This window comes from Puma concolor, chromosome E3 (assembly GCF_028749965.1).
Source record: "Puma concolor isolate L17-30 chromosome E3, mPumCon1.1.hap2, whole genome shotgun sequence".
Classification (NCBI taxonomy): Eukaryota; Metazoa; Chordata; class Mammalia; order Carnivora; family Felidae; genus Puma; species Puma concolor.
In genome coordinates, this window is record NC_141682.1 from 6,668,477 (window position 1) to 6,695,471 (window position 26,995).

General features: G+C 43.9%; 1 protein-coding gene across 1 annotated transcript; it reads right to left on the reverse strand.

The window, feature by feature from the left end:
- Positions 1-531: 531 nt before the first annotated feature.
- On the reverse strand, positions 532-23,950 carry KPNA7 (karyopherin subunit alpha 7). The gene is made up of 10 exons (XM_025923345.2): positions 23,871-23,950; positions 23,050-23,178; positions 18,508-18,590; positions 17,809-18,077; positions 16,354-16,436; positions 14,076-14,339; positions 12,430-12,663; positions 10,305-10,487; positions 3,880-4,026; positions 532-737 (listed from the first exon to the last, which is right to left on the reverse strand). The coding sequence occupies exons 1-10, from the start codon at positions 23,934-23,936 to the stop codon at positions 624-626; spliced, it is 1,572 nt and encodes a 523-aa protein (XP_025779130.1). The 5' UTR covers positions 23,937-23,950; the 3' UTR covers positions 532-623.
- Positions 23,951-26,995: the final 3,045 nt, after the last annotated feature.

The following is a 26,995-nucleotide window of genomic DNA, read 5'->3' on the forward strand; positions in this document are numbered from 1 at the left end:
ACTGAGCCACCCAGGTGCCCCAGCCCCCAGCAGTATTTTAGACAGACACCCACACATCTTTCCTCCTCACTTATCAAGGACCAGCGAAGACATGCTTTGGGCATGACATTTTGGTGTGATGCTTCAGACCACAATAGAATTTGATCCCATCTCTACACTCAAATAATAGAAATCAAGTCCAATCCTCAGAGCATATCCCACATCCATCACAACACTACCTAGTATTGTGGTCCTAGGTCCTTCCCATCCCATTCTACTCTCCTTATGACCATCACCCACACAGCTTTCCCTGAAGAATGTTCTGTACTAACAGGCATTCCATGAAAAGGGAAGGGGAAAGAAATACGAATTACTGGTTAAATCAAGTCTACAAGCCAAAGTTTGTCTTAAATAGCTATAGACCATTTTACTGTTTTTAGTGTCTTCCTTTAAGATCCTTAAAGGTAACCACTAAACCACACATTCTTAGGAGATGAATTCCACATGGCTTTAAGACGCAATTGTTTTAACGGCGTTTTTGATAGATGGAGGTGAATGTTTTGAAACTTTTATTAACATTCAGTTTAAAAAGCTTTACACCTGCGGCATGCCAAGATCTAGAAGATTCTTAAAGAAGTTACCCATTAGGGTGTGGTCCTTGGTTTAGAAGTCGTGGGGCCTTGGTAATTTTTTGTTAAGTGGTTTAAGAATTCACAATCTTGGTCCAGGGCTGGTAATATTGTGCCATTTTCTTCTCCCTTCAGGGAAGAAGAGACACTATTATACCTGCAGGCTCCCAGCATGTTAGTGCCTTACAGGTGACTCTTTAACATCTTCTATGGATTAACAATTTGATCTAAATCAGCCTCAAGGCTCCCTCAGAAAAGAGGGTGAAGGAGAAAAGCACCAAAATATTTCTCAGGCTCTACCTTAAATACAGTTTATGTGTGTGGTAAAACATACGTGCCATAAAATTCAGCACTTTTAGGGGCGCCTGGGTGGCGCAGTCGGTTAAGCGTCCGACTTCAGCCAGGTCACGATCTCGCGGTCCGTGAGTTCGAGCCCCGCGTCAGGCTCTGAGCTGATGGCTCCGAGCCTGGAGCCTGTTTCCGATTCTGTGTCTCCCTCTCTCTCTGCCCCTCCCCCGTTCATGCTCTGTCTCTCTCTGTCCCAAAAATAAATAAACGTTGAAAAAAAAATTAAAAAAAAAAATTCAGCACTTTTAACGATTTGTAAGTAGAGAGTTCCATGGCATTAAGTTCCTTCACATTTCTGTGCAACCACTACCATCCGTTTCTAGAACTTTCTTGTCATTTCAAACCCAAGCTCTGTACTTATTAAACACTAACTCCTCATTTCCTTCTCTTCCAGCTCCTGGCACCCACCATTTTCCTGCAGGCCTCTGTGAGTTTGATACTCCTAGGTCCCTGATGTAAGTGAAATCATATGGTATTTGTCCTCTTGTGTCTGGATTATTTTTAAGTGCAGTTTTGATACATAGAACAGTGCCCTTACAGTGAGTAAGGACACAGTGTAGGTAGTTGTTACTTCTACATCAGAAGTCTTTAGCCTGGAGCCCTTGGATGAGTCCTAGGAATCTGAAACTCCTTTAAGAGATGGGTTTCCTACTTACAAAGTTTTGTAGGAGCCTTAACCCAGAAGATGCTGATTGCTGTTCTGGATCCTCTCTGTTTTGAGAGCACCCCCTTGGTCCCAAACCAGTATTGACTGACTTCAGGTAGCAACAAACCACCAACATGGTCGTATTTGTTGTATGGCTCTGGATTTTGCTGACGATTCCAATTTGATGCCTAATGGAGTGTCACTCATTCCGTAAAACCCCAGCCCTATGTTTAGAGGGCCACTTAAGAACTTTGAGCTCACCTTCATATGAACACTATCTAATGCAAACGCAACTCAAAACCACAATAAGCCACAACTTCATACCCATTAGAATGACTAGGATCAAAAAACCAGAAAACAACACGTATTGGTAAGGATGTTGAAAAATGGGAACCCTTGTGCATTGCTGGTCGGAATGTACAATGATGCATTCCCTGTGGATAGTAGTATAGCAATTCCTCAAAAGTTAAAAATAGAATTGCTATATGACCCAACAATCCCACTTCTGTATATACACCCAAAAGAACTGAAAGCAGGAATTCCAAACAGGTATTTGTTTGGTATTTGCTCATACTCAAAGCAACATTATTCCCAATAGTCAAAAGAACAGTCCAAGTAAAGATCCATGAGGAATGGATAAACAAAAATGTAGTATATACACACAATGGAATATTACTCAGCCTAAAAAAAATAAAGGTGATTCTGACACTGGCTACAACATGGATGAACCTTGAGGGCATTATGCCAAGTAAAATGAACCAATCACAAAAGCACAAATACCGTATGATTCCACTTACATGAGCTATTTAGAGTAGTCAAATTCACGAAGACAAAATGTTAAATGGTGGTTGTCAGGGACTTCGGGGGAGGAAGAATGGGGAGTCCATGTTTACTGGGAACAGAGCTTCACTTTGGAAACATGAAAGAGTTCTAGAGAGGATGGTGGTGACTGCTACCCAGCAACGTGTAAGTTTTTTTTGTTTGTTTTGTTTTGTTTTTTGAGAGAGAGAGAGTGCACACACAGGGGAAGGACAGAGGGAGAAAGAATCTTTTTTTTTTTTTTTAACATTTGTTCATTTTTGAGAGACAGAATAAGAGTGAGGGAGGGGCAGAGAGAAAGGGAGACACAGAATCCAAAGCAGGCTCCTGGCTCCGAGCTGTTAGCACAGAACCCAGTGCAGGGCTTGAACTCACGAACCTTGAGATCATGACCTGGGCTGAAAAGTCAGACACTCAATCTAGTGAGCCACCCAGCCGCCCCAGAGACAGACAATCTTAAGCAAGCTCCACACTCCACTCTGAGCCGACTTGGGGCTCAAATCTTAAGACTTAGGTTTGATCTTATGATCCTAGGACCATGACCTGATCCAAAATCAAGAGCTGGATGTTTAACCAACTGAACCACCCGGGTACCCCTGTGAAGGTACTTTTAATGACCATGAATTATACACTTAGAAATGGTTAAAATGCTAAGTTTTATGTTGCACATATTTTATTAAATAAAACACATATAAAGAAATGTCTAATGCTGTCTGATCATTATTCCCTACTCCTGCAGAAAAGTTAAAAGCCTTGTGTGCAGTTTATCCCAAACTCTGTGTTCTGAAAAGAAACAATGCAGTAAGTAGCAAAATCATTTTTCAGAAGCCGGGACTGCCTTAGTTGGGTTTTTCAGTAAAAAAAATAATAATAATAATAATAATTTCAGGGGTGCCTGGGTGGCTCAGTCGGTTAAGCATTTGACTTTGGCTCAGGTCATGATCTTGCCTTTCCCAAGTTCGAGCCCCACATCAGACTCTGTGCTGACAGCTCAGAGCCTAGAGCCTGCTTCAGATTCTGTGTCTCTGTCACTCTCTCTCTCTCCCCCCCTTCCCTGCTCATGTGTCTCTCTCTCAAAAATAAAAACATTTAAATAGAGACAAAAAATAAATCACTTCAGCATCATAGCCCCTCCCTCTTGCTCCCTTCATCACCACAAGAGGAAAGCAGGGGGAAAGACAAAAAAAAAAAAAAAAAAAAAAGAACAAAATTCTAAACCAGAGACAACAGGGCAAGCCTTTATGGGACTAGAGTGATTTCCAGGAGCCAGGAAGCTGCCCCTCAAAGGCAGCCCATTCAACATGGACGGGGGGAGAAACTCAGAGCTAAGTCACAAGAGAAGCCCACCTGTCCGGTCACCCACCTCCCAGGGGCAGCACAGGCACCTGCCCAGTGATCACCTGCTAAGGTGCCTCACCAGGAGGTGTGAGTGCTCCTTCCCGCTCTGCAATCACTGACCTCACAAAAATGGTTCTCGATAATGTTCAAAGCAGTCAGGGCAACGTGAGGGTTCTCATGAAGTTGCAAGGCCTCAATTTTATCAACACCACCGATTTCTTCTATCAGGAGACACATGTTTTCCTTCTCTGAAAGCTTCTCTGCTGCCTGTGGGCACGTAAGAAAAAAAGCTCTTTGGAGGCGGAGCTTCGCCTCAGGAGAGTCAAAGGCTCCTGTTCCAGAATGGGCAGCCATAGTTTTATTTTTCCCTAATTAAGACTGCAGGATCTTACTCCTCTTTTGGGTATTTATAGTACACATATTTAGGTTTATATTAATTGCACAAAATACAATTTTTGCCAAGTAAGCTGCCCTCCACAAATACATTGCTATTACTGTTTAATAGCTATCTCCCTTCTAATTAATGGAAATGGTTTAAAATACAGTTTGAGGGGGGCACCTGGGTAGCTCAGTCAGTTAAGCATCTGACTTTGGCTCAAGTCATAATCTCACAGTTCGTGAGCTCGAACTCCACTTTGGGGGAGCCCTGCTTCTCTGTCTCCCCTTCTCTGCCCTTCGTGGTATTCTCTCTCTTCCCCTGTCTCTCTCCCCTTGCTCACTTGTGCCCTCTCACTCTCAAAAAAAATAGTAATACAGTTTGAAAGAATGTTCAAGTAATGCTTTATTTTTGAGAGAGAGAGAGAGAGAGCATGAGCAGGGGAGGGGCAAAGAGAGAGGGGGACAGAGGATCTGAAGTGGGCTCTGCACTGACAGCAGTGAGCCCAATGTGGGCTCGAACCCACAAACCATGAGATTACAACCTGAGCCGAAGTCGGATGCTCAACCGACTGAGTCACCCAGGCACCCTAAGTAATGCTATTTAAATAGAGGTGTTCTGGCCCTACCCTCACCGTAAAGCCCTGAGAGGTAAGACTAAGGGGACCCTGAGCAACACCATGGCAAATAACCAAGTCCCTGGAAACAAATAATATGAGTGGATTTAATCCAATGCTGATCATCGGATTTGTCATCTGGGGCTGTTCATTCAAACACTTGTACATAGACTGTGGGCGAGGCCTACAAAACTAGAGCTCAAGATGGGATTTAGAAAAGGCCTTTTCATAACTCATTTTTGGGGCAGACAGGTAGATAATTGTTGCAATACAGAAAGTAGAACACTGTAAATGATCAGTGGTTTACGTTATAGAAGATGTGCATAAAAGGCTTGGGAAGTAACACACCTTCTTGAAAAACAGTGCTGCGCCAGGGCCAACCATAGGAAACTCCCAGCATTCCCAAAACAAGGAATGGCAAGGACAACTTTTTGAAGGGTTAAGTGTTGCTTATTAGGAGAAGAGGGAATAATCCAGCTAGCTAAATAGCCTATTTGGGGAAAGAGAAGTAAAGAAGCAGCTTTGGTGTCATCTCCGAAGGGCTCTGCTCTTTATTTTGTGAGCAATAAGAAAACCTCCTGTGGTCCAAATTAAACCTTATTTAGGTCACACCATCTACCTGATGAGAGTCTGTACTGTTTTGTCTAAAGCTGGACACTCTTTGGTCCTATCTGGGGTCCAAAATGAGTTTTGGCTTTCAGTGAAGAAACCAAGGCAGGACCAATGAGCTAGCATAGCCTCAGAAAGAAAGCTGGGGGATGTGGGATGACCCAGGGCAAGCAGAGCCTTGGAGAAGGATTCTGGATGTTGGCAGAAGAGCAAACAGCCCCAAAGTCACTTCAAGCTGCACTCTGCCGGCCATTAGAGGCTCTCTGCTACCTTGTCCTCCTAACCTGCTATTCCAGTGCCTTTCTCTGATCTATCAGATGTGGTTTTCCCAGATGCCTCCAAGGAAAAAAAAATCCCAAATGTTTAATTCAAATGAAACAGATGAAGTTCAATTTCTCCAGCCCACAAGTGTGCTTTCACCAATGTGTTATGTCGTTATGTCCAACTTTGTCTACGGGCAGCCAAGTCTCTATGCTTCATCCATGTGATTTGCTCAGTCTTCATGTCTAATTGGGTGCTATTTCAAATCTGTTCTTGACTCAGGTCAGTTCTTTCTAAGACAGTTACATGAAAAGGATGATTAAAGTGAGCTTTTAAAAGGAATCCCCTGGTGTTACTTTGAAATTCTTCAAACGGCTTCGTCGCATATAAAAGGACCTTAACCAGATGAATATAGCCAGCCTTCAAGATGGCCTCAGATGATCTCTAACTCCTGATATTCACACCCTTGTATAGTTCCCTCCCATGTTGAGTGGGGCTGATCTGTGTAACCAATCCATTCCATGTTGTTGGAATGACTTCCAAGGTTAGGTCATAAAAGCCACTGGGGCGTCCACCTTGCTTTCCTAGATTGCTTGTTCCGGAGGAAGCCAGCTACCATGATGAGAATACACATAAATGGTCCTATGAGAGCTCCAGGTCCAGGAAAGTGACAACTTTCCAGGCATATGAGTGAGCCATCTTGAAAGCTGCTCCTCAGCCTCCATCAAGCCTTCACATGAAACTGCAGCCCCAGTTGACACCTTGAATCTCATAATAGACCCTGAGCCAGAACCATCTAGCTAAGCTATCCCCAGATTCCTAACCCCAGAAACTAGATGAGATAATAAAGTAAAAGCTTGGTTTGGGAACATAATTCGTTCCAGAAACATGCTCGTAATCCAACACACTTGTCTATCAAAGCTAATTTCCCCATAAGAAATAATGGGAACTCAGATGAATCATTCCACAACCCCAAAATATTCATATAAAAATCAATATAATACTGTAATATAATACAAAATAAATACAAGGTATAAAGAAACACTAATTAACCTGCACTTATCTTTGAAAATCTTTATGGCTGGTGTGAAGGAGACAAGGGAGAGGAGGGTTATTGTGTGGGACGAACTTCACTATCACTAACGGAATCACTGCTATCTATTGGCTCAATAGAATCTTTTTCTTTTCATGCAACTTTAACAAGGAGCCTATCCGATGACATTGCTTTTGCTCCTTTTGAGGATTTTGCGGAAATAACATTGCATTGTTGTTAAACAGATTAATTGCTCACACTGCTACAGTCTTATTTGTGTGGTGCTTTTCTACAAAATTTTGCACTATCTCCCACATTTTACACATCTCCATAATCTCATTTGAAGTGAGGGATTCCTCTGCCTTTTTCTTCTCTCCTCTGCAGAGGCCATCTCCTGCAAAACCTCTTGCTGTTATTCACGAAGCAGACCCATCAGTCTGTCAGTGGTCAGCTCCCAGCCATGTTCCTCTACCAGCTCTTGAATGTCATCCTCATTCACCTCCAGTCCCATGGCCTTTTCCAAGAACACAATTTCATCAACAACTGCTGGCTCCTATTCATAAGCAAGCCCCTCTAAGTCATGTCCAAGAATGCAATCGGGCCACAGTTTTCTCCAAGCAAAATCAAGGGTTCTCTCGGTGATCCCATACCAGGCTTTATCAATGATCTTGAGGCAGTTCATGATGTGCAAATGATTTTTCCAAAACCCTTGGAGGGTAAGGTTTGTTCCTTTGGTCACCTTGAAGCATTGCTGAAATAGTGCTTTGCTATGAAGCTTTTTAAAGTTCGAAATGAACCTCCTGATCCATGGGCTAGAAAATTGGAATGGTGTTGGGAGGAAGGAACTTGACCTTAATGAACTCAAGTTCCTTCAGTAAGTGGTCCTCAAAGCCTGGCAGGTGAACAGGAGCATTATCCATAACCAGTAAGGTTTTGTGTGACAAATTCTTTTCTAAAATTCTGCAGGACTGAAGGCCTCATTGATCCACCCAATGAACAAGATATGAGTGACCCAAGACTTACTGTTGGACCTCCACATAATGTTTAACTGGCTCTTCTGCACCTTGCATTTCTTGAAGGCTCATGGATTCTTGGAATCATACATGAACAGGGGCTTGACTTTAAAATCCCCACTTGCGGGGCACCTGGCTGGCTCAGTAGGTTGAGTAGGTGGCTCAGTAGGCTGACTTCGGCTCAGGTCACAATCTTGCAGTTGGTGAGTTTGAGCCCCACATCGGGTTCTGTGTGGACAGCTCAGAGCCCGCTTAGAATTCTGTGTCTCCCTCTCTCCCTTTCCCTCATTCACACACACACACACGCACACACTCTCTCTCAAAAATAAATCATAAAAAAATAAAATAAAATCCCCACTTGTGGGGCACCTGGGTGGCTCAGTCAGTTAAGTTTCTGACTTTGGCTCGGGTCATGATCTCATGGTTCATGGGCTCAAGCCCCACGTCAGACTCTGTGTGGACAGCTCAGAGCCTGGAGCCTGCTTCAGATTCTGGATCTCTGTGTCTGTCTGTCTGTCCGTCTCTCTCTCTCTGCCCCTCCCCAGATTGTGCTCTCTGAATAATAAACTTAAAAAATTATTAAAAACAAAATAAAATCCCTGCTTGCATTAGCACCAAGCATGAGGGTGAGACGGTCTTTTGTGGGCTTGTGACTGGGCATTATGTGCTCTTATCTTGTAATGTCGGTCCTCTTTGGCATCTTTTTCCAAAAAAAGCCCTGGCTCATCAAGTTAAAAACTTGTTCTGGCAGGTCACACTTGGAAACCATGAGCTTCTGGAACTCGGTGGCAGTAGCTTTAGCTGCCTTAGCATCAGAACTCGCAGCCTCTCCATGTCTCGCAACACTATAGATGTCACTTCTCCTCTTAAAGTTATCAAACCAGTCCCTGCTTGCTTTGAAGACTTCATTTTCTGTTGACATACCTGGCAGTTTACTTACAGGGTTGGTGTACAAGGCCTTTGCCTTCTTGCAGACAAAGTTCTTGGGCACAGCATCACCTGCTAGTTTCTTCTATCTAAAACAGAAGCAACTTTTCTACATCTTCCAGAACATGTGGCCATTGCTTTGATATTTGATATCCTTTTGCTGCATCCAGCCCCCTTCTTTCTTAATATTGTGCAAATGGTCAACGTCGACTTCTTCTAAAATCTTGCAGTTTTAGCCACTCACATACCTCGTTCATACTTCTTGATTTCCTTCGTCACTTCCACTGTAATCATCTCCTTATTACCATCTTTCTTTTCAATCTTTTTCTGCCTGGGGGCCACGTCTAAGCTCGCATGGATGCTGACTACAGTAATTATTAAACTCTTGTCATATACTATATTTAATGTAACTAGCAATAAGGCATAGAGTAAAGGGTCTATATCTACAGGCAACCTGACCTAGAATGGGAGAATTCCTAAGCTTACTCTTGTATGGAAAAGCAAAGGACTGTCCACAGGTGCTTTGAAGTGACAAAAAATACACTAGTGCCAGTTGTGGGCACCTTCCAACATTCTGAAAAATCGTCAATTTCTGCCAAACACTGCAGCCTGAAACTGAGCATCCAAGCATGGAAGATGATCGCCCACAATCCAGTAGCAAGAGAGAGAGAGAAGAACCATTGGCTCAGTTGTGAATCATGGGACATTTGGCATCATGTATGACTTGTATTGCAAGGCATAGATTGTTTATCAGGTTAAAACTTATTAGAAATGTTTGCTTGTCTTGTAGAACATGCACAGAACAAGTTACTCACAATCCAAGGTTTTATTGTATTTGTTTTAGACCAGTAGGGAGTAACTGATCATGCAGCAATATAGAACTGACACAATGGTTTATGAACATTGGCTTAATTTGCCTTTATTTCAGAAATAAAACTTTCCTGGAGTTCTAATTCAAGGCTTTGTAGTCCAATTTCAGCATCTATCTCTGCTAACTTCTTGCTTCTCTTTCAGGTGTATCCTATGTTTTAGCCTTCTAGAAGAGCCAGCCATGTGGTGTACAGGACTGCTTTTCCCGGCTTCAAACATTTGATTGGTTTCTCCATCTCACTCAGAGTAAGCCAAGGTTTTCACATACCTTATGTGATATGGATGCTCTGAGCCTGACCACCACCTTCCATCCCTTTGCTCCCGCCCATCCTTGAGCCCTCTTTCCCCAGATATCCATAAGATTCACTCATTTCTCTTTGGTCTTTGCATGCATGTTCTTCCTGAGACAAGTTTCTCCTGACTACTACATTGACGGGATCACCATTACCTTCCCGCTCTGAGGCATCAGCGACTGACCCTTCATCACATAAACTCCCAGTTGTTGGGTCTGTTTCTCTCCCCATTAATATAGAAGCTCTACCAGAGCAAGGACTTTGTTCTGTGGTATCCTGAGCATCTGAAACAATGTTAGGCATATGGTCACTCACTTGAAAAAATGAAGATGGGCCTTCTTTGAAAGGCCTCTTGTTTTTGTTTTCCATAGGATGCATGAACAGGAGGAGGGTTGGGGGAATGGAAAGAGAATCCACATAGGGGTTTTAAGAACCAAAATAAATGCCTTCGGTTTGGAGACTGCTATTTCAAAACCAACCTGCTTAAAAAAACAAAACAAAACAAACAAACAAACAAAAAAAAACCAATCTGCTTAGAGCAGCTCACCTTGAGGATAAGAGAGATAACATCAAGGATGATGGTAACAATTTTGGGGTCTTGGATGGTAAGCAGATTCACCAGTGGCTCCAAGACTCCAGAGTGGACAAGCTGGATCAACTGGTCTATGGTGCCTCCAGTTGTGAAGTTTGCCACGGTCCAAACAGCCTCTTTCTGGACTTTAAATTCTCCCTGAAGAAACAATGTTTACAATCTTTATGGATCCTGAAGAACTTAAATATAGCAATGCTAACTTAGTTCAATTTCTAGGTAGGCTGGTGACAGCCAAGACTGTATATATAATTTACGTCGAACACATCAGCAATTTGCCTCTAGTTCTTGAACAGAGGATAGCAACTTTGAGAAGCCAAGGAGCAGACAGGCTCCCATTAGGACTTAGAGGGAAGTTCTAAGTTGGAATGGACTCATTTCCTTAAGTCAGGTTATGGGAATAATATAACGAACATAAACCAATCCAGATAATCTATATATATTAGAAATTATCCTTGGAATTATTTTATTTTTTAACTTTTGAGAGAGAGAAAGACAGAGCGTGAGGAGGGGAAGGGCAGATGCCCTTAGTCTTTCGGATGCAGGGAAACTATGGACAAGAAGCTCCATAGCTACAAAGCTGAGCACACAAAGTGATCTCAGGGAATGAGCCAGACCAGAGGTGTCAGAGGAAGACCATTGAAATATCACTCAATGCATTCCTTGCATTTGTAAGAAACACTTTGCCCAGAGATCTGGGAGTAATTTATCATAGATCCTTCTATCCCTGTGCAGAAGGAGTTATTCCCATTTTATGGCTGGGGAAAACTGTGACCTCAGTGAAGAAAGAAAAGAAAGAAAGAAAAGAAAGAAAAGAAAGAAAAGAAAGAAAAGAAAGAAAAGAAAGAAAAGAAAGAAAAGAAAGAAAAGAAAGAAAGAAAAGAAAGAAAGAAAAGAAAGAAAAGAAAGAAAGAAAGAAAGAAACTCAATAACCAAAAACAACTTCGGGCTCCAAGCCAACTGTAGTTCAAAAAGTAATTTGAAGTAAGATTACTTCTTGATTCAAGGCTGGATGTCTTTTTAATTTTTTTTTAGTGTTTATTTTTGAGAGAGAGAGAGAGAGAGAGAGAGAGGAGAGAGAAAGAGAGAGAGAGAGAGAGAGAGAGAGAGAGAGAGAGACACACGAGACAAAGAATCCCAAGCAGGCTCCAGGCTCTGAGCTGTCAGCACAGAGCCCAATGTGGGGCTTGAACTTAGGAACCATGAGAACATGACCTGAGCTGAAATCGGGCACTTAACCGACTGAGCCACCAGGTGCCCCCATGACTGGAGGTTTCTGATGAGAATCTATATAGACTCATGGTAGCACACAGGATAGGAAGCATCTAATAGATCAAAAGATGCCTTGATTCAGGTTGCACACCTAGGAACCCACCATCCAACCCCAGGACAGGAACACCACCGGCAGCTTCTCTTTCCCATCCTATTCCACTTGCCTCCCTGCCCCCAACCAGACAAAACCACTCCTGGCTTGTGTCACCTATAGATGATTAAACTGAGCCCATCCATTCAAAGGGGACAAAAAGAAATGCTGACGGATAGGAGTTGTCCTGGGGAGGGAAGTGGGAATCTGGAGGAAGAAGGAGGTTTTGTTTTACTTCTACTCTTATATCTGGATTTTCAGTATATATTGCCACTCCAATCAATGTGATTTTTACGCTGAAAAAAATCCAGTGTACAATATCACCATAACCCAATAGGTTCTTCTTCCTCAAACAGAACAAAACCTCCCCCTCTCTTGACAAGTAGAGTGGATGCCACATTCTTCTAACACCAAAGATAAACCAATATTTACCAGCTCAGGATTTTTTTCTGAATATTTGAGCTGGGGGGGGGGGGCAGGGGTGGGAGGGGTCACCTTTTCATTGAACAATGCTTGTTTAGTCTCCTAAGTCTTTAATGGGTTGTCCAAAATGGATGCCTCTTCCTTTTTTTTTCCCCCAGGGAGAATTAGGAAACTAAGGTTTCATAGCTCTGTTGTGATCTCGATTAATTTGCTTCTTAGGTGGTGTCTGAACTCCTGAAGGGGTTCAACGTGGGGCCAATTGGAAAACAGCCTTTTGTCACAGAGTGCACCACTTACGTTTTTTAGCAGAGCCACCAAGGGAGGCAGCGTGCCACAAGCAATCAGCTGCTGGATGTGCTGGCAGGGCCCTGCAGCCACGTTGCTCAAGGCCCAAGCCGCCTCCTTCTGGATGGAGGACCTGGGATGCATCAGGAGCTGGGGCAGCACGTTCAGGATGCCCGCGTCAATGGCCACCTGGGTCTGGTGATCCGTTCCTGTGACGATGTTCCCCACGGTGCGGAGAGAGGGGGTCTGGAAGAACAAGGCTGCAAGTGTAAGCAAGCTTTGCCAATTTATCACAACAGAAGGGGACAGTCACACCAAGCTATGTGCACTCCCAAATATGCGTCCTGCTATGTTGATGGTGCTCAGGAAACCTGTGAATGATGATCAAATCCATGATCTTTATTAATTCAGCACATCCGTAGCCATTTGCATAGTTTGAAGGTACTTGCTAGCCTCTCAACAGTTCCAGGTTCAGTGAGACAGAGGTCAAGGGATGGCTTTATTAAGAAATGACGCTGTCCTTTCCATAATCTTACACTGGGAAAATCGCTAAATTGATTACAGTATTTATAATGTGGTAACTTCTACTGAATTTGTATTTAGCAGGAGTGTCAGGTTCCTGCTGTATATTTAATTGGAGCTAATGAGATCCCAATGGCATTTGTTGATGTGTTCACAAACACCCTCTCAACTCTGAAGGTCCCCAGGATGGGTCTGCAATTGGGCTCAAGACAACAGTCCTCTGAGGGCTGACTGTGCATTCATTTTGGTTTCTCTGCACTGTAGTGGCTGCCCCAGCACAGACCACCAACAGTTCTAGAGTTTTCCTAGCCTTTCATGCTAGGTATCTGCTACTCAAGTGAGAGGTGGAATAGGCCAATCACAGCCTTGGCAGGATGGTTCCAAATGGGCCCTTGACACCCAGGACATACAGCTTCTTATTTCTTCTTATTCTCTTCATACCCTCCCTCCTCTCAATATCATCCCCCAAACTAACCTTGATGTCTGAATAATATTATGCTAATCTAGGCACAGATGATTGTGAAGCCTGCATAAATATACAAGGCTAGCCATAGAAGTCAAAAGGGGCACCCATGTTTTAAGGCATGTCTTCAAGAAGCTTATAAGTGACATGTTTCCTATCCTAGCCAAGTATTTGATGTTGACTTTGTTTCATTTTTACCTAGACTATTTCAGTAGTCTAATAACAAACTGGGGAGAGGATAAGAGGGAATTTTCTTTTACCCTCGAGTAAGAAATTTAAATGTTATAATGAGCTTTACGTTAGCACACACACGCACACACTCACGCATACCCTGCATTAGCCAACTGGTTAACATCCACATGCACAGACCACTGGAAGGAAAGGCCACAAAAGGGTGGAGGACCAGAAGCAATTTCAATGTGCTGCTTTTCTATACTTTCTAGTTACCAGATTAAGAAAAAGTAAGTTACTTAACATCCACTAGGCTTTTCGATCAAAATACATTCAAGTCCTTGGCTAGACAGTAGCAGAGACCAGGGCAATGCAGACCACAAGCTTTGTTCTAGGTACAGTGTTAGAGCTGATGGTGGGAGAGGTCTCACTCAAGTGAGTATGACTCCCACATTCTAGTTGGAAGGTTCATACAGAGACAGGCAGGACCAGGGACATTTACCAAGATATTGAGCTCCGAGCTGGTCATGAGCTGGACCAGCCTGGGTAGGACGCCCGTGTCTACCACTTGGCCGATGCGCTCATTACAGCCATCACTGAGGTAGGACAGGGCCCAACAGGTGTCCGAGAGAACCTCGCCATCTTCGTGCTGCAGGAGGTGGAAGAGCACAGGCAACATTTGCTTCACTGCTTTCTTGCAGGGGTAAGGGCTCTTGTTTCGGCAAAGGTTGGACAAAGTCCACGTGATGTTCCGCAGAAACGTGATCTGTAACAAGGAGACTGCTTCCAGCATTGGGGGCAAAGAAGGAAAAAGGCCAATGGCTACATGTCCTTGCCATATTTCATCAATATTATTGACCAGTGTGAAGCAAAGAATTTGAGCTTCATGCAGACTTTGTTCTCAGTAGTGTTGCACACTAGGGAGACTGAGAACGAGTTGAGGTTTCCTATTCAAACGTTATATGTAGGATCCTTGGATTTTTCAAAATGTCCCTCCCACCTGGACTCAGTTGATGACCCTGTTTTCACTTCTCATCGACAAAACAAAGGTCAAGCAGGAGTTGCTTGGTCTGCCTAGTAACCCTACCAACATGTGGCAACCACATTTCTGATCTTTGTTCAGGGGTCAGTCTTCCTACTCCACATCTGGATCCCATTTTTGCCTTTGAAGATTCTGTCCCCACGACCACCTTTCTGCCCTGGATCACTCCCACATTCTGGGACCCCTCCGTCTCTCTAGCCATGGTCCTGCTTCTATTTTTAGAGTCCAGCCCTCAAGGATGTGTCTATATTTGCGTCTACCTTGCAGCTTCTTATTTGTTCTTCCACCCCTCTGGTCTGATTTCTGCCCCTACTTCTTTTTACTTAGTGATGAAATCAGCTTTTTCCAAGTCACCAAATCCAACAGCTGCTTTTTCAGTCTTAAAGTTACCACCCCTATCAGAGGTATTTAGTACCCCTCTTGAAAAAGCTCTTTTTGGCACCTATGACCCCAAACCTGCATTTCTATCGCCAAATGGGCTGTTTCTTCTCAGTCTTTGGGGTGGGCTATGCCTGTCTTCGGAGTGTCAGAATTCTTGAGACTTAGTCACAGGCTCTCCTCATACTCTAGGTCAGGGGTTGGGGCAAATTCTTTCTATAGAAGGCCAGATAGTAAACACTCTCAGCTTTATGGGCCATAGGGTCTCTCTGGTGCAACAAGTCATCTTTGCCCTTGTAACATTACAAAAGCAACCGACAATATGGGCATAAATAAATGGGGATGGCCATGCTCCAATAAAACTTTATTTATAAAAGTAAGCATCTAGCCCTGCTCTAGTTGATCTTGCCCAGCTGGATGACAGATGTGTGCACAATCATCTAGACCAACATTATCCATCCTGACATTGCTACAATGGTGTCTCTCACACTCTTCAACCTAATATGTACAACTAAGGCTCTGATTCCTTCTTCCCTCCATCTTCCCATTTCTCTAGGAGGACCGTCATAACAAGCTAACCCAAAACCGGAGGGCATCCTTGCTTCTTTCTATCTCCCATGTCCAACATGGCAGCATCCCATCTCCGTTTGCTATCATTTTACAAGCAGCCAGAAGGGTCTTTCTAAAAGATCAGATCACTTCACTTCCTGCCTTGAGATCCTTCAAAGCCTTCCCTCTGTCAGCATGAGGAAGTCTAAGTCCCTTGCCCTACTTGTCCTCTTACATTGCTCTCTCCTTGTGAACTCCCTGGTCATGTCAGCTTTTTTCTGGTTCCATTAGGTCAGGTTTTCTCCCACCCTGAGGGCTGGGTATTCCCTTGGCTTTTAGAAGCTACCTTCTCTTCATTTTTGTTTGAAGCAAATCTAAAACCCAAATTTATCTCCAGTGGGGTCGGGGTGGGGGAGCTCTATTGTTGCCACATCAATCAACTCTGACTCTAAGCTTCAAATCAAGACCCAGTACCCAGGAACAGAACTGGAGACCCATTAATTCTATCTGTGCCCCTTGAATGGAGAGCTTAGTCATCTACTTTTGAAGGACTATAATTTTAGAAAAACTCTAATGGAACTCTTCCAATGCCACCCCCCCCCCCCCCCACAAAAGTAAAATCAGCACTAGTGGCCCCTGGGGGCAAATTTCCATCAACCTCTACCCAAGGTGATATTCAGTCCTAGGTCTTGCTTATAAGTGCTGTCCTAAGGGGCAAGGCAGCACCCATATGACCTAACTGACTTGAAAATACTTCCACAATTTCAGAAACGTGTCACCTAGCTAGCTTTTCTACTTTAAAGACACTTACAGGTATGGTTGATGAAACCAGGGCCAGCAGATGTGGAATGGCATTGCTCGAGATAACCAGGTCTCTGAATTCTGGGCCATCACCTTCAAATAGATAAGAATGTGACATCTGAACAGGGAACAAAGAGAATCCTGGGGGTAAGCGACTACTTTTTTAAAAGCCTGTGCAAAGGGTGAGATGCCAAAATGCATTCCTGGGTTGGGCAAATACTTAGGATACCCATGAACTAGATTCTCTGTCTCCATCATGTTGGTTGGGTAGATAGACCAGATGTGGGCACCACACAGCAATGACTGTCATAGGCAGTCTGTGGACACATCAAGGAGCCAGCCAATAGCCCAGGAAGTGTCCTCGAGACCCTAAATGCCGATGGTACTTCATAGCATGGTTCTCAAGAAGATGAAGGCCAAATTGTCTTCCCAGAAGATGTTGACATGGGACAGAGGCTTCCAAAAGCAACTCAAAACCAAGTCTGGGGGATGGGTAGATGCTAGCCATCTGCTACCTGCTGCTCAAGCGAGAATACCAATTTGAGACCCTAGAAGTCTCAGTTTGTAATTCTTCAACCACCAGGACAAGGCATATGTTACTTTATACCACCCGATTTTGCCTGTTCCTTACTGAACCAGACAAAATGAGGGACAAAGTCTCTGTAATAGGTGCTTCATTTCTGCAAGCATTTACCACGCAGACTTACTTTATATTCTGCATTTGCTATCCCAATACCCTAAGTCCTTGGAGGTCTCATCACAGTGTTTGCTTCTGCTGATTCAGTCATGGTGGGTTGTTGACTCTCTGAACTTGAAACTGCTAACATTTGGCTGATCTTAATTTGTCAAAATCCAGAGGGGCCCAATTCAGTTCATATCCCCCCTAAGAGTATTGTATTTATATCCAGCCAGGAATGCTAGAACTTTCAACACTGTCGCACTAACTCCTCAGTTCATGCTTTCCTGGCCCATGCAGGGAATACAGCAGCAAGCCCCAAACTCACAAGGCCATTTTAGGATTGCATTTTCAGGGAAGACTTTTACCCCAAACTGAGGAAATATTATCTTTTGTTACATTCCCTTGGCAGCTTTTACTGGAGGTATAATTTTTTCAAGGTCCTGCGTTATGAATGGGTGTGTCATAAATGTCACAGTGCATGGGTCAAAGACTGGTCTTATGTTCCTGAGGCCATTGAGACCTGAGGCCGTAGGACCCCAGTATTGGCAGATGGCCTTAGGCGGCCTTTAGCTTTCAGTACGTACTGCATCATCTAGTTTCAGCTTTAATTTTCAGCCTCTGAACTTGACTCTGAATTTTGGAAAAGCCTGTCAGAGCCTCCCCACTGTTTCTAGATATTTAAACTCAGATGATCAAGTCTATGATGCTACCCAAAGAACTCCCATAGCATGCCAGGCCAGGTGCCTGACCCACTGGTTTCCTAGCCCTTTATGAGGAGAGTCTTACCTGCTATATTACCAAGGGCCCATACTGCCTGTTCACACACAGTCATGTGGGGGGAAGACAGGAGCTCAACCAAAGGTTGGATGGCCCCACTTTCCACAACTGCCTGAGTCTGCTCTGAAGTCCCAGAAGCAATGTTGGTCAGAGCCCAGGCTGCCTCGAACTGCAAGCAGGGGTGAAGTGAGGACTTCAGGAACTCCACCAGCCTGGGAATGAGCCCGGCTTCAACAATCAGTTTTAGAGGAGGGTTCCTTTCACGGGACAGCATTTTCCTTCGCAATCAGAGGGAAAAAAATAAAAGCAAGTCATGTGAGTCTGATATTAAGAACCTCCTTTATAAATGCTCTTGGCATTTCTAGCTATCAAACAAGACTAACAGCTGGGCCAGAGCCACTTAATATCCTAAAGTCCAGCCCATGGCACTTGGCAGTGATGAAGCAACATTTTTCCCTTCAGGTATTATCTATGAGCAGAGATTCCTATAGAGGCCAATTTAAATTAAGCAATTCATCTCTGACAACACTTGCATATCTTAAGATGTTCTCAAGGACAGTGTAGAGGAACAATTTAGTCTTGCTTTTGAACGGACTCACCTTCTCTTATGTTGCGTGGGCATTTTGTCACTGCCACAAAACCAGGAAGGCCCCTGAAACTTATTCCTAGCTTGGAACCTATGAATAGCAGAAGTCTGTTTAGCCATACCTGGCTGCCTGGGTGGCCTGGAAACATAGGTCTGGATCTGAGGCATTCACACCACTGATTATTTCTTGCAGGTTGAGGCTGACCTGCAAGGAGAGATGCTTTGGGGTCAGAGTCTCTGCGAAAAGGAACCATGAAGGTCATCTGGTCTAGCCATCTATCTGATTAGAACAAGCTGGCTTGGGCAGTATGCTGGTCTGCATTAGGGGAGAGAAAGACATTTGATGGTCTTATAGGACACACAGATCTGTGGGACCCTTCCCATGCTCTGGGGAAGGGGTAATTCTTATAATCACTTGGATTCCCAGCACCTTTTCATTCCATGAAGAACATGCTAGTTATGATCAGCAAAAATAGAGTAAGGATCTCCAAAAATTCTCTTCTCCAAACCACCACCACTACCACCACCACCAACAAACACAAGTAGAATCAACCTTCCAAACTCTAGAAACTGACCAAAGGCTGGTAGCCCAATTTGTTTTGAGCCAAAAAGAGATTATTCAAGAAAAACAGCTAATCTTGAAAAGAAGAATTCTAGGAAACAAAAATGCATCAACGTATGAACAGGATTATACATCCTGATCGACTGGGATCCAATCTGGGAAGGCAGGGGTGGTTCAACATGGGAGCATCAATGTAGTAGGACATATTAATAGAATATTAATTCTATTAATAGAATTAATAGGGGAGGAACACAAAATTATCTCGATAAATGCAGGGTAAGAGCATTTGACAAATTCAACCACCCTTCCATGATAGAATAGCTGGAAATAAAAGGAAACTTCCTTAATCTCATAAGGTCATTTTTTTTTCTATAAAAAAAAATCCCCCCTCGAGGGAGGGGAGGATGGGTGATGGGTATTGAGGAGGGCACCTGTTGAAATGAGCATTGGGTGTCATATGGAAACCAATTTAATAAATTTCATATTAAAATAAATACATAAATAAATAATAAAAAATAAAAAAACTCCACCTCTCACATCACAATTAATGGTAAAAGATGGAAAGCTTTCCCCTTAAGATCAGGAACAAGACAAGGATGCCTCCTTGCTCTTATTCAACATAGTATTGGAAGTTCTAAACAGATTAATTAGGTAAGAAAAACAAAGCCATCCGGATTGGAAAAAGAAGTAAAATTGTCTCTATCTGCAGAAGACAAAAACTTGTATATGGAAGATCCTGAAGAATCCCCCCACATACACACAAATTAGAGCTAACAAACAAGACATAGCTAGGCTGCAGGGTTAACATACAAAAATCACTTGTATCTCTATATAGTAGCAGTGAACACTCCAAAGCTGAAATTAATAATTGTATTTACAATAACATCAAGAAGAATAAAAGAGTTGGGAATAAATTTAGCAAAAGAAGCACATGACTTACATGCTGAAACTATTTTAAAAAATTAGAGAGGGCCTAATATATTAAAAAATACCCCATGATCATGAATTGGAAGACTTAATGTTGTTAAGATGGCAATACTCTTATAAACTGGTCTACAGATTCAGCATAATCTCCATTAAAATCCTAGCTGTCTTTTAAAAAAAAAAAAATTGAATTTATTGTCAAACTGGCTTCCATACAACACCAGGTGCTCATCCCAACAAGTGTCCTCCTCAATGCCCATCACCCATTTCCCTTCTCCCCTACCCCCATCAACCCTCAGTGTGTTCTCTGTATTTAAGAGTCTCTTATGCTTTGCCTAAATCCTAGCTGTCTTGCTAGAAGAAATTGGCAAGTTGATTCAAAAATTCATGTGGAAATGAAGGGGATTCCAAATAGCTAAAATATCTTGAAAAAGAAGAACTAAGTTGGAAGACACTTCCCTATATCAAAACCACCACAAAGCTACAGTAATCAAGTCTGTGCTACACAGACATAGGGTAAACATGTTGATCAATGGAAGAGAATCCGAAGTCTACAAATAAACTCTCACATGTATGGTCAGCTGATGTTAGACAAGGGATTTAAGACCATTCAACGGGGACAGGATGGTCTTTTTGATACTGGGACAATAAGATATCCACACATGGGATGATGAAATTGGACCCCTAACTCACACCATTTACAAAAGTTTATTCAAAATGGATCAAAGGTCTAAATGTAACAGCTAAAACTATAAAACTCTTAGAAGGAAACTTGGACATAAATCTCTGTGACCTTGGATCAGGCAATGGATTTTTTTTTCATGTTTATTATTTTAGACAGAGAGCATGAGTGAAGGAAGGGCAGAGAAAGAGAGAGGGAGACAGAGGATCCGAAGCAGGCTCTGTGCTGACAACAGAGAGCCTAATGCAGGGCTTGAACTCATGAACCATGAGATCATGACCTGAGCTGAAGTTGCTTAACCAACTGAGCCACCCAGGCACCCAAGACAATGGATTCTTAAATATGATACCTAAAGCACAAGCAACCAAATAAAAAAAGTAGATAAATTGAACACTTTCAAAATTTAAGACTTTTGTTCAAGGATTCTACTAAAAAAGTAAAAATGACAATCTACAGAATAAGAGGAAATATTTGCACATCATGTATCTGGTAAGGGTCTAGTATCCAGAATAGACAGTGTAAAGAACTCTTACAACTCCACAAGAGAAAGACAAATTACTCAATCTTAAAATTGAGCAAAGGGTTTGAATACACATTTCTCCAAAAGATACACAAATAGCCAATAAGCACATCAAAAAATGATCATTAGTCGTTAGGAAAACATACCAAAATTGCAACAATATAGCCCTTTGTACTCACTAGATGGCTACAATCCCAGAATGGACAAGTGTTGGTAAGAGAGCCAGCATGTACAATGATACAGCTACTTAGTAAAACAGTTTGGCAACATATTTGTTTCCTATTGTTTCTGTAAAAATTACCACAAATTTAGTGGCTTAATACACCACATCATCTTCTAGTTCTGGACATCAGAAGTTCACAATCAGCTTCACTGGACTAAAGGCAGGGCTGGCTGCTCCTGGAGGCTCTGAGGAAAGAATCTGCTTCCTTGCCTTGTTCAGCTTATAGAGGGGCCACTTGCATTCCTTGGCTTGTGACTCCCTCCCTCCATCTTCAAAGCACAATATGCTAATCTCCCCTTCTGTGGTCCTATCACCTGCTCTGACTTGTCCTTCATCCTTACTGTAAGGGCCGATGTGATTACACTGGGTCCATCCAGATAATCCAGGATAATCTCCCCATCTCAAGACCCTTAACTTAATCACATCTACAAAGTCCCCTTTGCCATACAAGGCAACATTTATAGGTCCTGGGGATTAGGAGATGGAGGTATTTGGAGGGGGAGCCACTGTTCAGTTTACCTTCAGCCTCAAAGAGTTAAACAGGATGACAATATGACCCCGCAATTCTCCTCCTAGGTATGCTCCCAAGAGAACTGAAAACACATCCACACAAACATTTGTGCACAAAGCACCATTATTCATTATAGCCAAAAAGTGGAAATGCAAATGTCCACCGACTAACGAATGGATAAACAAAACTTGGCATGTCCATACAATGAAATATTATTCAGCCATAAAAGCCATGAAGTCCTGGGACGCCTGGGTGGCTCAGTCAGTTGAACATCTGATACTTGATTTCAGCTCAGGTCATGATCTCAGTTTGTAAGTTTGAGCGCCAAATTGGGTTCTGCACGGACAGTGTGGAACATGCTTGTGATTGATTGATTGATTGATTGATTCATTCATTCATTCACTCATATTCTCTCTCTCTCTCCCTCCCTCCCCCTCCCCTACTCACATGTGTACACGCACATGCTCTCTCTCAAAGTAAATAAACTTGAAAAAAAAAAGGAATCAAGTATTGACATATGTTACAACACAGACAAGCCTTGAAAACATTATGCTGAGAGAAAGAAGCCATGTACAGAAAATCAGAGAATGCTAACAGCCATTCCGTTTAATGGCTGCTAATGTGTCATCAGATCTACTTGCCCAGATCGAATTTAGCTCTGCCCTGTAAGACTCCTAATCCTAGCAGGGTGCAATAATGCATGTGGATGGCTAAGATGGGACACAGACAGTGGCAGATCATAAAAGGATGTAGAGCCACGACTATCAAAGTCTAAGAAGAGAAACTCCCCAGTCAAGGTATTCCGGAAAGGACCCACGAAAGACAGCATTAGGCTGCACATCAACGCAGAATTTGCACTGAGTGAGGTTGGGGTGGATGGGGAACTGATGATGAAGGACAGCACTCGGGTCCTAGGCAAGACTTTATATGCTGAGTGACTAGATGTAACCCCTCATTTCTTATTTCTGGCCGAGGGATGGTAAGTTCATTTCCATTAGAAGCTGCACTTCATCTACCCCATGTCACTCAGAACATAGATCCCAGACTCACAGCCACAAAGGTAGCTTTGTGGAAAGCCCTTCGCTTTCCAACACCACCAGCTTACCTCTACCCCCCTCCTTAAAGACCCTGGATTAGCGTTTGCAAGTTCCGAATGTATTAAACATTTTCAAGCCCGAGAAACCTGCTGAGGATGGACCTCCCACACCACCGTCCTGAATGCCATATTCCCAATGTACGTACCCCTTTGGTTAGTTGTTCAGAAGCTGGGTCAGAGGAGACATTAGTGATATTTCTCCTCTTTAAGGCCTGCTCATCTTTCTTGGCCTTCCGGAGCTCCAGGCTGACTGCCATCCGCTGTTGCCGCCTCATCTAACGAGAAAAAAGAAAGAACCAGAGCCCTTAGAGCAGGGGAGTCAGGCTGTCACCCCATTTAGCTAAAACATGCCTCAAAGCGTCTGATTTCACTTTTACAGTGACAACAGTAAACAGTCCAGAAGAGTTAATATTACACAGTAAATAGCACGGTTTACCTCCTCTGCTTTCTCCTAACACCACATCCAGAAAAGTAGTTAACTTTCTTCCCAAAGTGAAGGAAGCCTGTCTACATTCTCGGCAGGCCAGGACTCTCAGCTGTAGAACCATCCAAGCAAAGTGTACCATTGTCCCGAGTCTGAGCACATCTCTATCAGTACTGATTGGTCCCGCAAGGGCAGGCCTGGGCCTCCCAACTGGAGATCCAGGCAGGGCTGGGGACTATGGCCTCTGAAGACATGACCCACATGTCCCTGACCATTTCCACCATTAGCGATCAGTCTACAGGTCATTGGAGCCTTGATCCAGCCCTGGATACCAGACTGAGGGAGATTAAAATTAAAAACAAAACAAAATAGACCCTTTTATCTTGGTTCAGAAGAAACTCCTCGACTCTATTGAGAATCCTGGGGGAAATGATCTAACCTGGGTTCCCCACATCATCTTCCCCTCCATTTCTGATACATTCCAGCCGTGAGATTTTTACTGCACTACTTCTTCATAGGGCGAAGCAGTTGCTTGGTACTCACAGATGCATCTTTGCCTCGGTACTTAAATTTTCTCAGCCTCTCTTCTGGAGCATCCAAAGTCGGCATATTGACTGGAACAGTCAACCACCTGTAGGTAGGGCAGTTACCAGGAGATTTTCAGTGCCCAGTGTGTGGGCTCCTATGTGACGGCCATCCTTGCTCTAAGCCCCTAAGGGGCCCCCGGTGAATCGGAGAGCAGACTCAGGAGGCCAGCTTGCACGAGCATCACCATACCAGGTCAACAAGCAATGAGCACCATGCAAGCACAAAGGAGACCAGCCCTGGGCTGCAGAAGTAAGGGATGCCTTTTAGATGCATTTTGGCTTGAACCTGGCCTGTGGTGGCTGGGGTAAGCTATAAGGCAAGCACAGAGCCATCTCATGTGGCTGTGTCCAAGGAGTTCTGTACAGAGCATACGTGCAAGCCGGTGGTGCCCAAAGCAGGCTAGGACAGGAAGAGGTTGGCCCCCTTCTCCCACACCCAATCCACCAGCCCTTGGGTCAGGATGGTCTCCAGCATGACCCGCTCGTTCTAACTCTGGTAGATTGCCTCCACCCGGACCAGGCCACCATCACCTTTCAGCCACACTAGAGCAACTGCCTCCCAATGGTTCTCCCTGCTTCTACCATTGCTCTATTCCAATCTGTTCAATACACAGAAGCCATGTGATCTCCTAAAGATGAGCATCTGATCATTTAATTCTCCCCGATTTAAAACCCTCTACTGGCTGCCTGCTGAGTTTAGAAGAAAACTCAGTTCCTGTGATACCCACCCTGCGTGATCTGGCCCCAGCTCACTTCACCTGCAGCAACACTTCGAATTCCTATGTAAGCATCTAAGGATCTTCTCAGTCTGTTCTATAATCTCCACAGATTTTACCACCCACCCAATATTTTCTTGTTTATCTTCCTTTCCCTATTCCCAATCACGATGGGGTCACATGTGTCCTAGCTACGATTCCTCAGCCCTTTCACGATGCATGACATATAGTGAGTAGGTACTCAAATCTTTGAGGGTGGTGGGTGGTAGGTCACAAAGAGAGCTGGTCCCCAGTTAGAGGAGGTTATTCAAATCAGGCCACATTTTAACTTTCTACAAGGCAGCTGGGAATGACATTTCTTACAAGTGTGCAATGAACGTCCATCTGTTCCCAAGAATACAGGATGAGCCAGACAACACTGGAGAGAAAACTGGATAAAGAAGACCAGAGTTGGGGTGCCTGGGTGGTTCAGTCTGTTAAGCGTCAGACTCTTGATTTTGGCTCAGGTCGTGATCTCACAGTTCATGAGTTGGCCCTCCGTGCTAACAGTGGGGAGCCTGCTTGGGATTCTCTCTCTCTTTCCCTTTCTCTGTCCCTTCCCTTCTCTCTCTCTCAAGAATAATTTAAGTTGTTAAAAAAAAAAAAAAAAAAGAAGAAGACCAGAGTCTATTGCCTCTATTCTTGAGCATACAACAGCTGGGAATAATTTGGCCAGGAAAGACTAATTCAGACACATCAGTTTGGATGGGACCGTGTAGGCAAGTAGAATTCCAGAAGTAGAGAGCCAAGACCAAGGTCTTAAGAAGAGAGATGAACTCTGTTTAAGAACAGAACGAGAACAGAGTCTCGATGACATTCCTGGTAGGGCCTAAAAGAAAGAACCAGCAAGGGACCAGGCAAAAAGAGAGTTTGAGTCAGAACAAAAGAATGATAGTGTCTGAGGCACAAGCTGTAACAGCAGCTACCAGGCCACTGAGGACGATTCCCTAAACACAGTGCCACCAGCCAGCCACAGCTTGAAAGAGCAAGCGGGCTAAGCCTCAAGCCAGAGAGTAATCATGTTCTAGACTTTCATCTACTTTTAAATAATCTCAAATTCTGCTCCATAAGAAAGAATAGTTGCTTTTAAGGACCAAAAGAACAGAACATCCTTTTTTTTAAAGTAGGCTCTACACCGAACATAGGGCTTGAACTTACCACCCTGAGATCAAGAGTCACATGCTCTACTAAGCCAGCCAGCCAGCCACCCCTGGGACACCCTTTAAAACACCATCTCCAAAGAGTTTTGCTAGTCGGCTAGAATAACCAGGGTCAAGACAGTTATCAGCTGCAAACAGATTTGTGTCAGAGCAAGGAGCTTTACCTTACATCTCCAAGAGAGAAGGCACGTGGCATTTTATCAGTCTGGAGTACAGTCGTATTAAGGGCTCAGTTCAGGGAGCAATGGCCAAAACATTTATTGCATGCCAGGAATGTCGGACACTCGGGATTAAATGAAGCAACATTAACAGGAAGGTGGAGACAGCCCCATTTTACAGGTGGGGAAACGGTGTCAGAGGTCACTCCCCACAGAAGCCCAGAGTGCCCGCAGCTGTGAAACATCAGAGCCAGGACTTCAGCCTCGATCTGACTCCCACGTCTGTGCTTCGGATCACTAAGCTCTCTAACGAGGTCTGAGGAAGAAGACAAGTCACTACCACGGGTGGCACTCAATGCACAGGGGCGATGCTGGAAAATAGGAAAGCGTAGGTTTCAGCGAGGGAGGCCACTTCGTTGCCATCTCATCCACTGTTCGTGGCCCGACCAGCTCAGTCCAGGAGACCCTCTGAATGTGCATGAGGCCAGTTTGGTACAAGGGGATGAAATGCTTTTGTTTCGGGAGAGACCCAAGGCAGTGCCTGCTCCAGGACTATTGCCACGGGAACCACACATCCTTCTGCCACAGCCCGGAACGTGTGGCCACAAGGGAGCTTAGAAGTAGATCCAGGGGTTCAGGTGATCGCCACCTTCCTTCCAAATCAAGTATCAAGCGGAAGGCCGGTAGGAGATGCCCAAGCAGAAAAAGTTCAACTTCAGATGGAACAGGGTCCTTTCCCCTCCCCCACCCGCGGGGGCATCTCGAAGGAGCAGTTTGAAAGTCACAGATTTAGCCAAACCACTCATTTGGGGATAGTCTGCAAAGCAAAGCAAATTCTTCTGGCTTTCCCAAGTTTCTCTGGCCTCAGCTCCAAGTGTGCTCTCTTCCCCTCACGTTCCTATTTGTAGCGTCCAGAGAGCCATGACCCTGCCACACTTTACCAGTCGCAGGAAAGAGCCCAGGCTAGGAGGTAGGCACAAGATCAAAGTCAGAACCTGTCTTCGTCGG

Bases quoted from the DNA above. Each gene is read 5' to 3' on its own strand.
- KPNA7 (XM_025923345.2), bottom strand. From the start codon at position 23,936: ATGCCGACTTTGGATGCTCCAGAAGAGAGGCTGAGAAAATTTAAGTAC. The intron at 23,179-23,870 runs GTGAGTACCAAG...TTTTCTCGTTAG, and splicing joins ACCGAGGCAAAGATGCATCT to ATGAGGCGGCAACAGCGGAT. The intron at 12,664-14,075 runs GTAAATGTCCCT...TTGTTCTTCCAG, and splicing joins GCTCGGAGCTCAATATCTTG to ACCCCCTCTCTCCGCACCGT.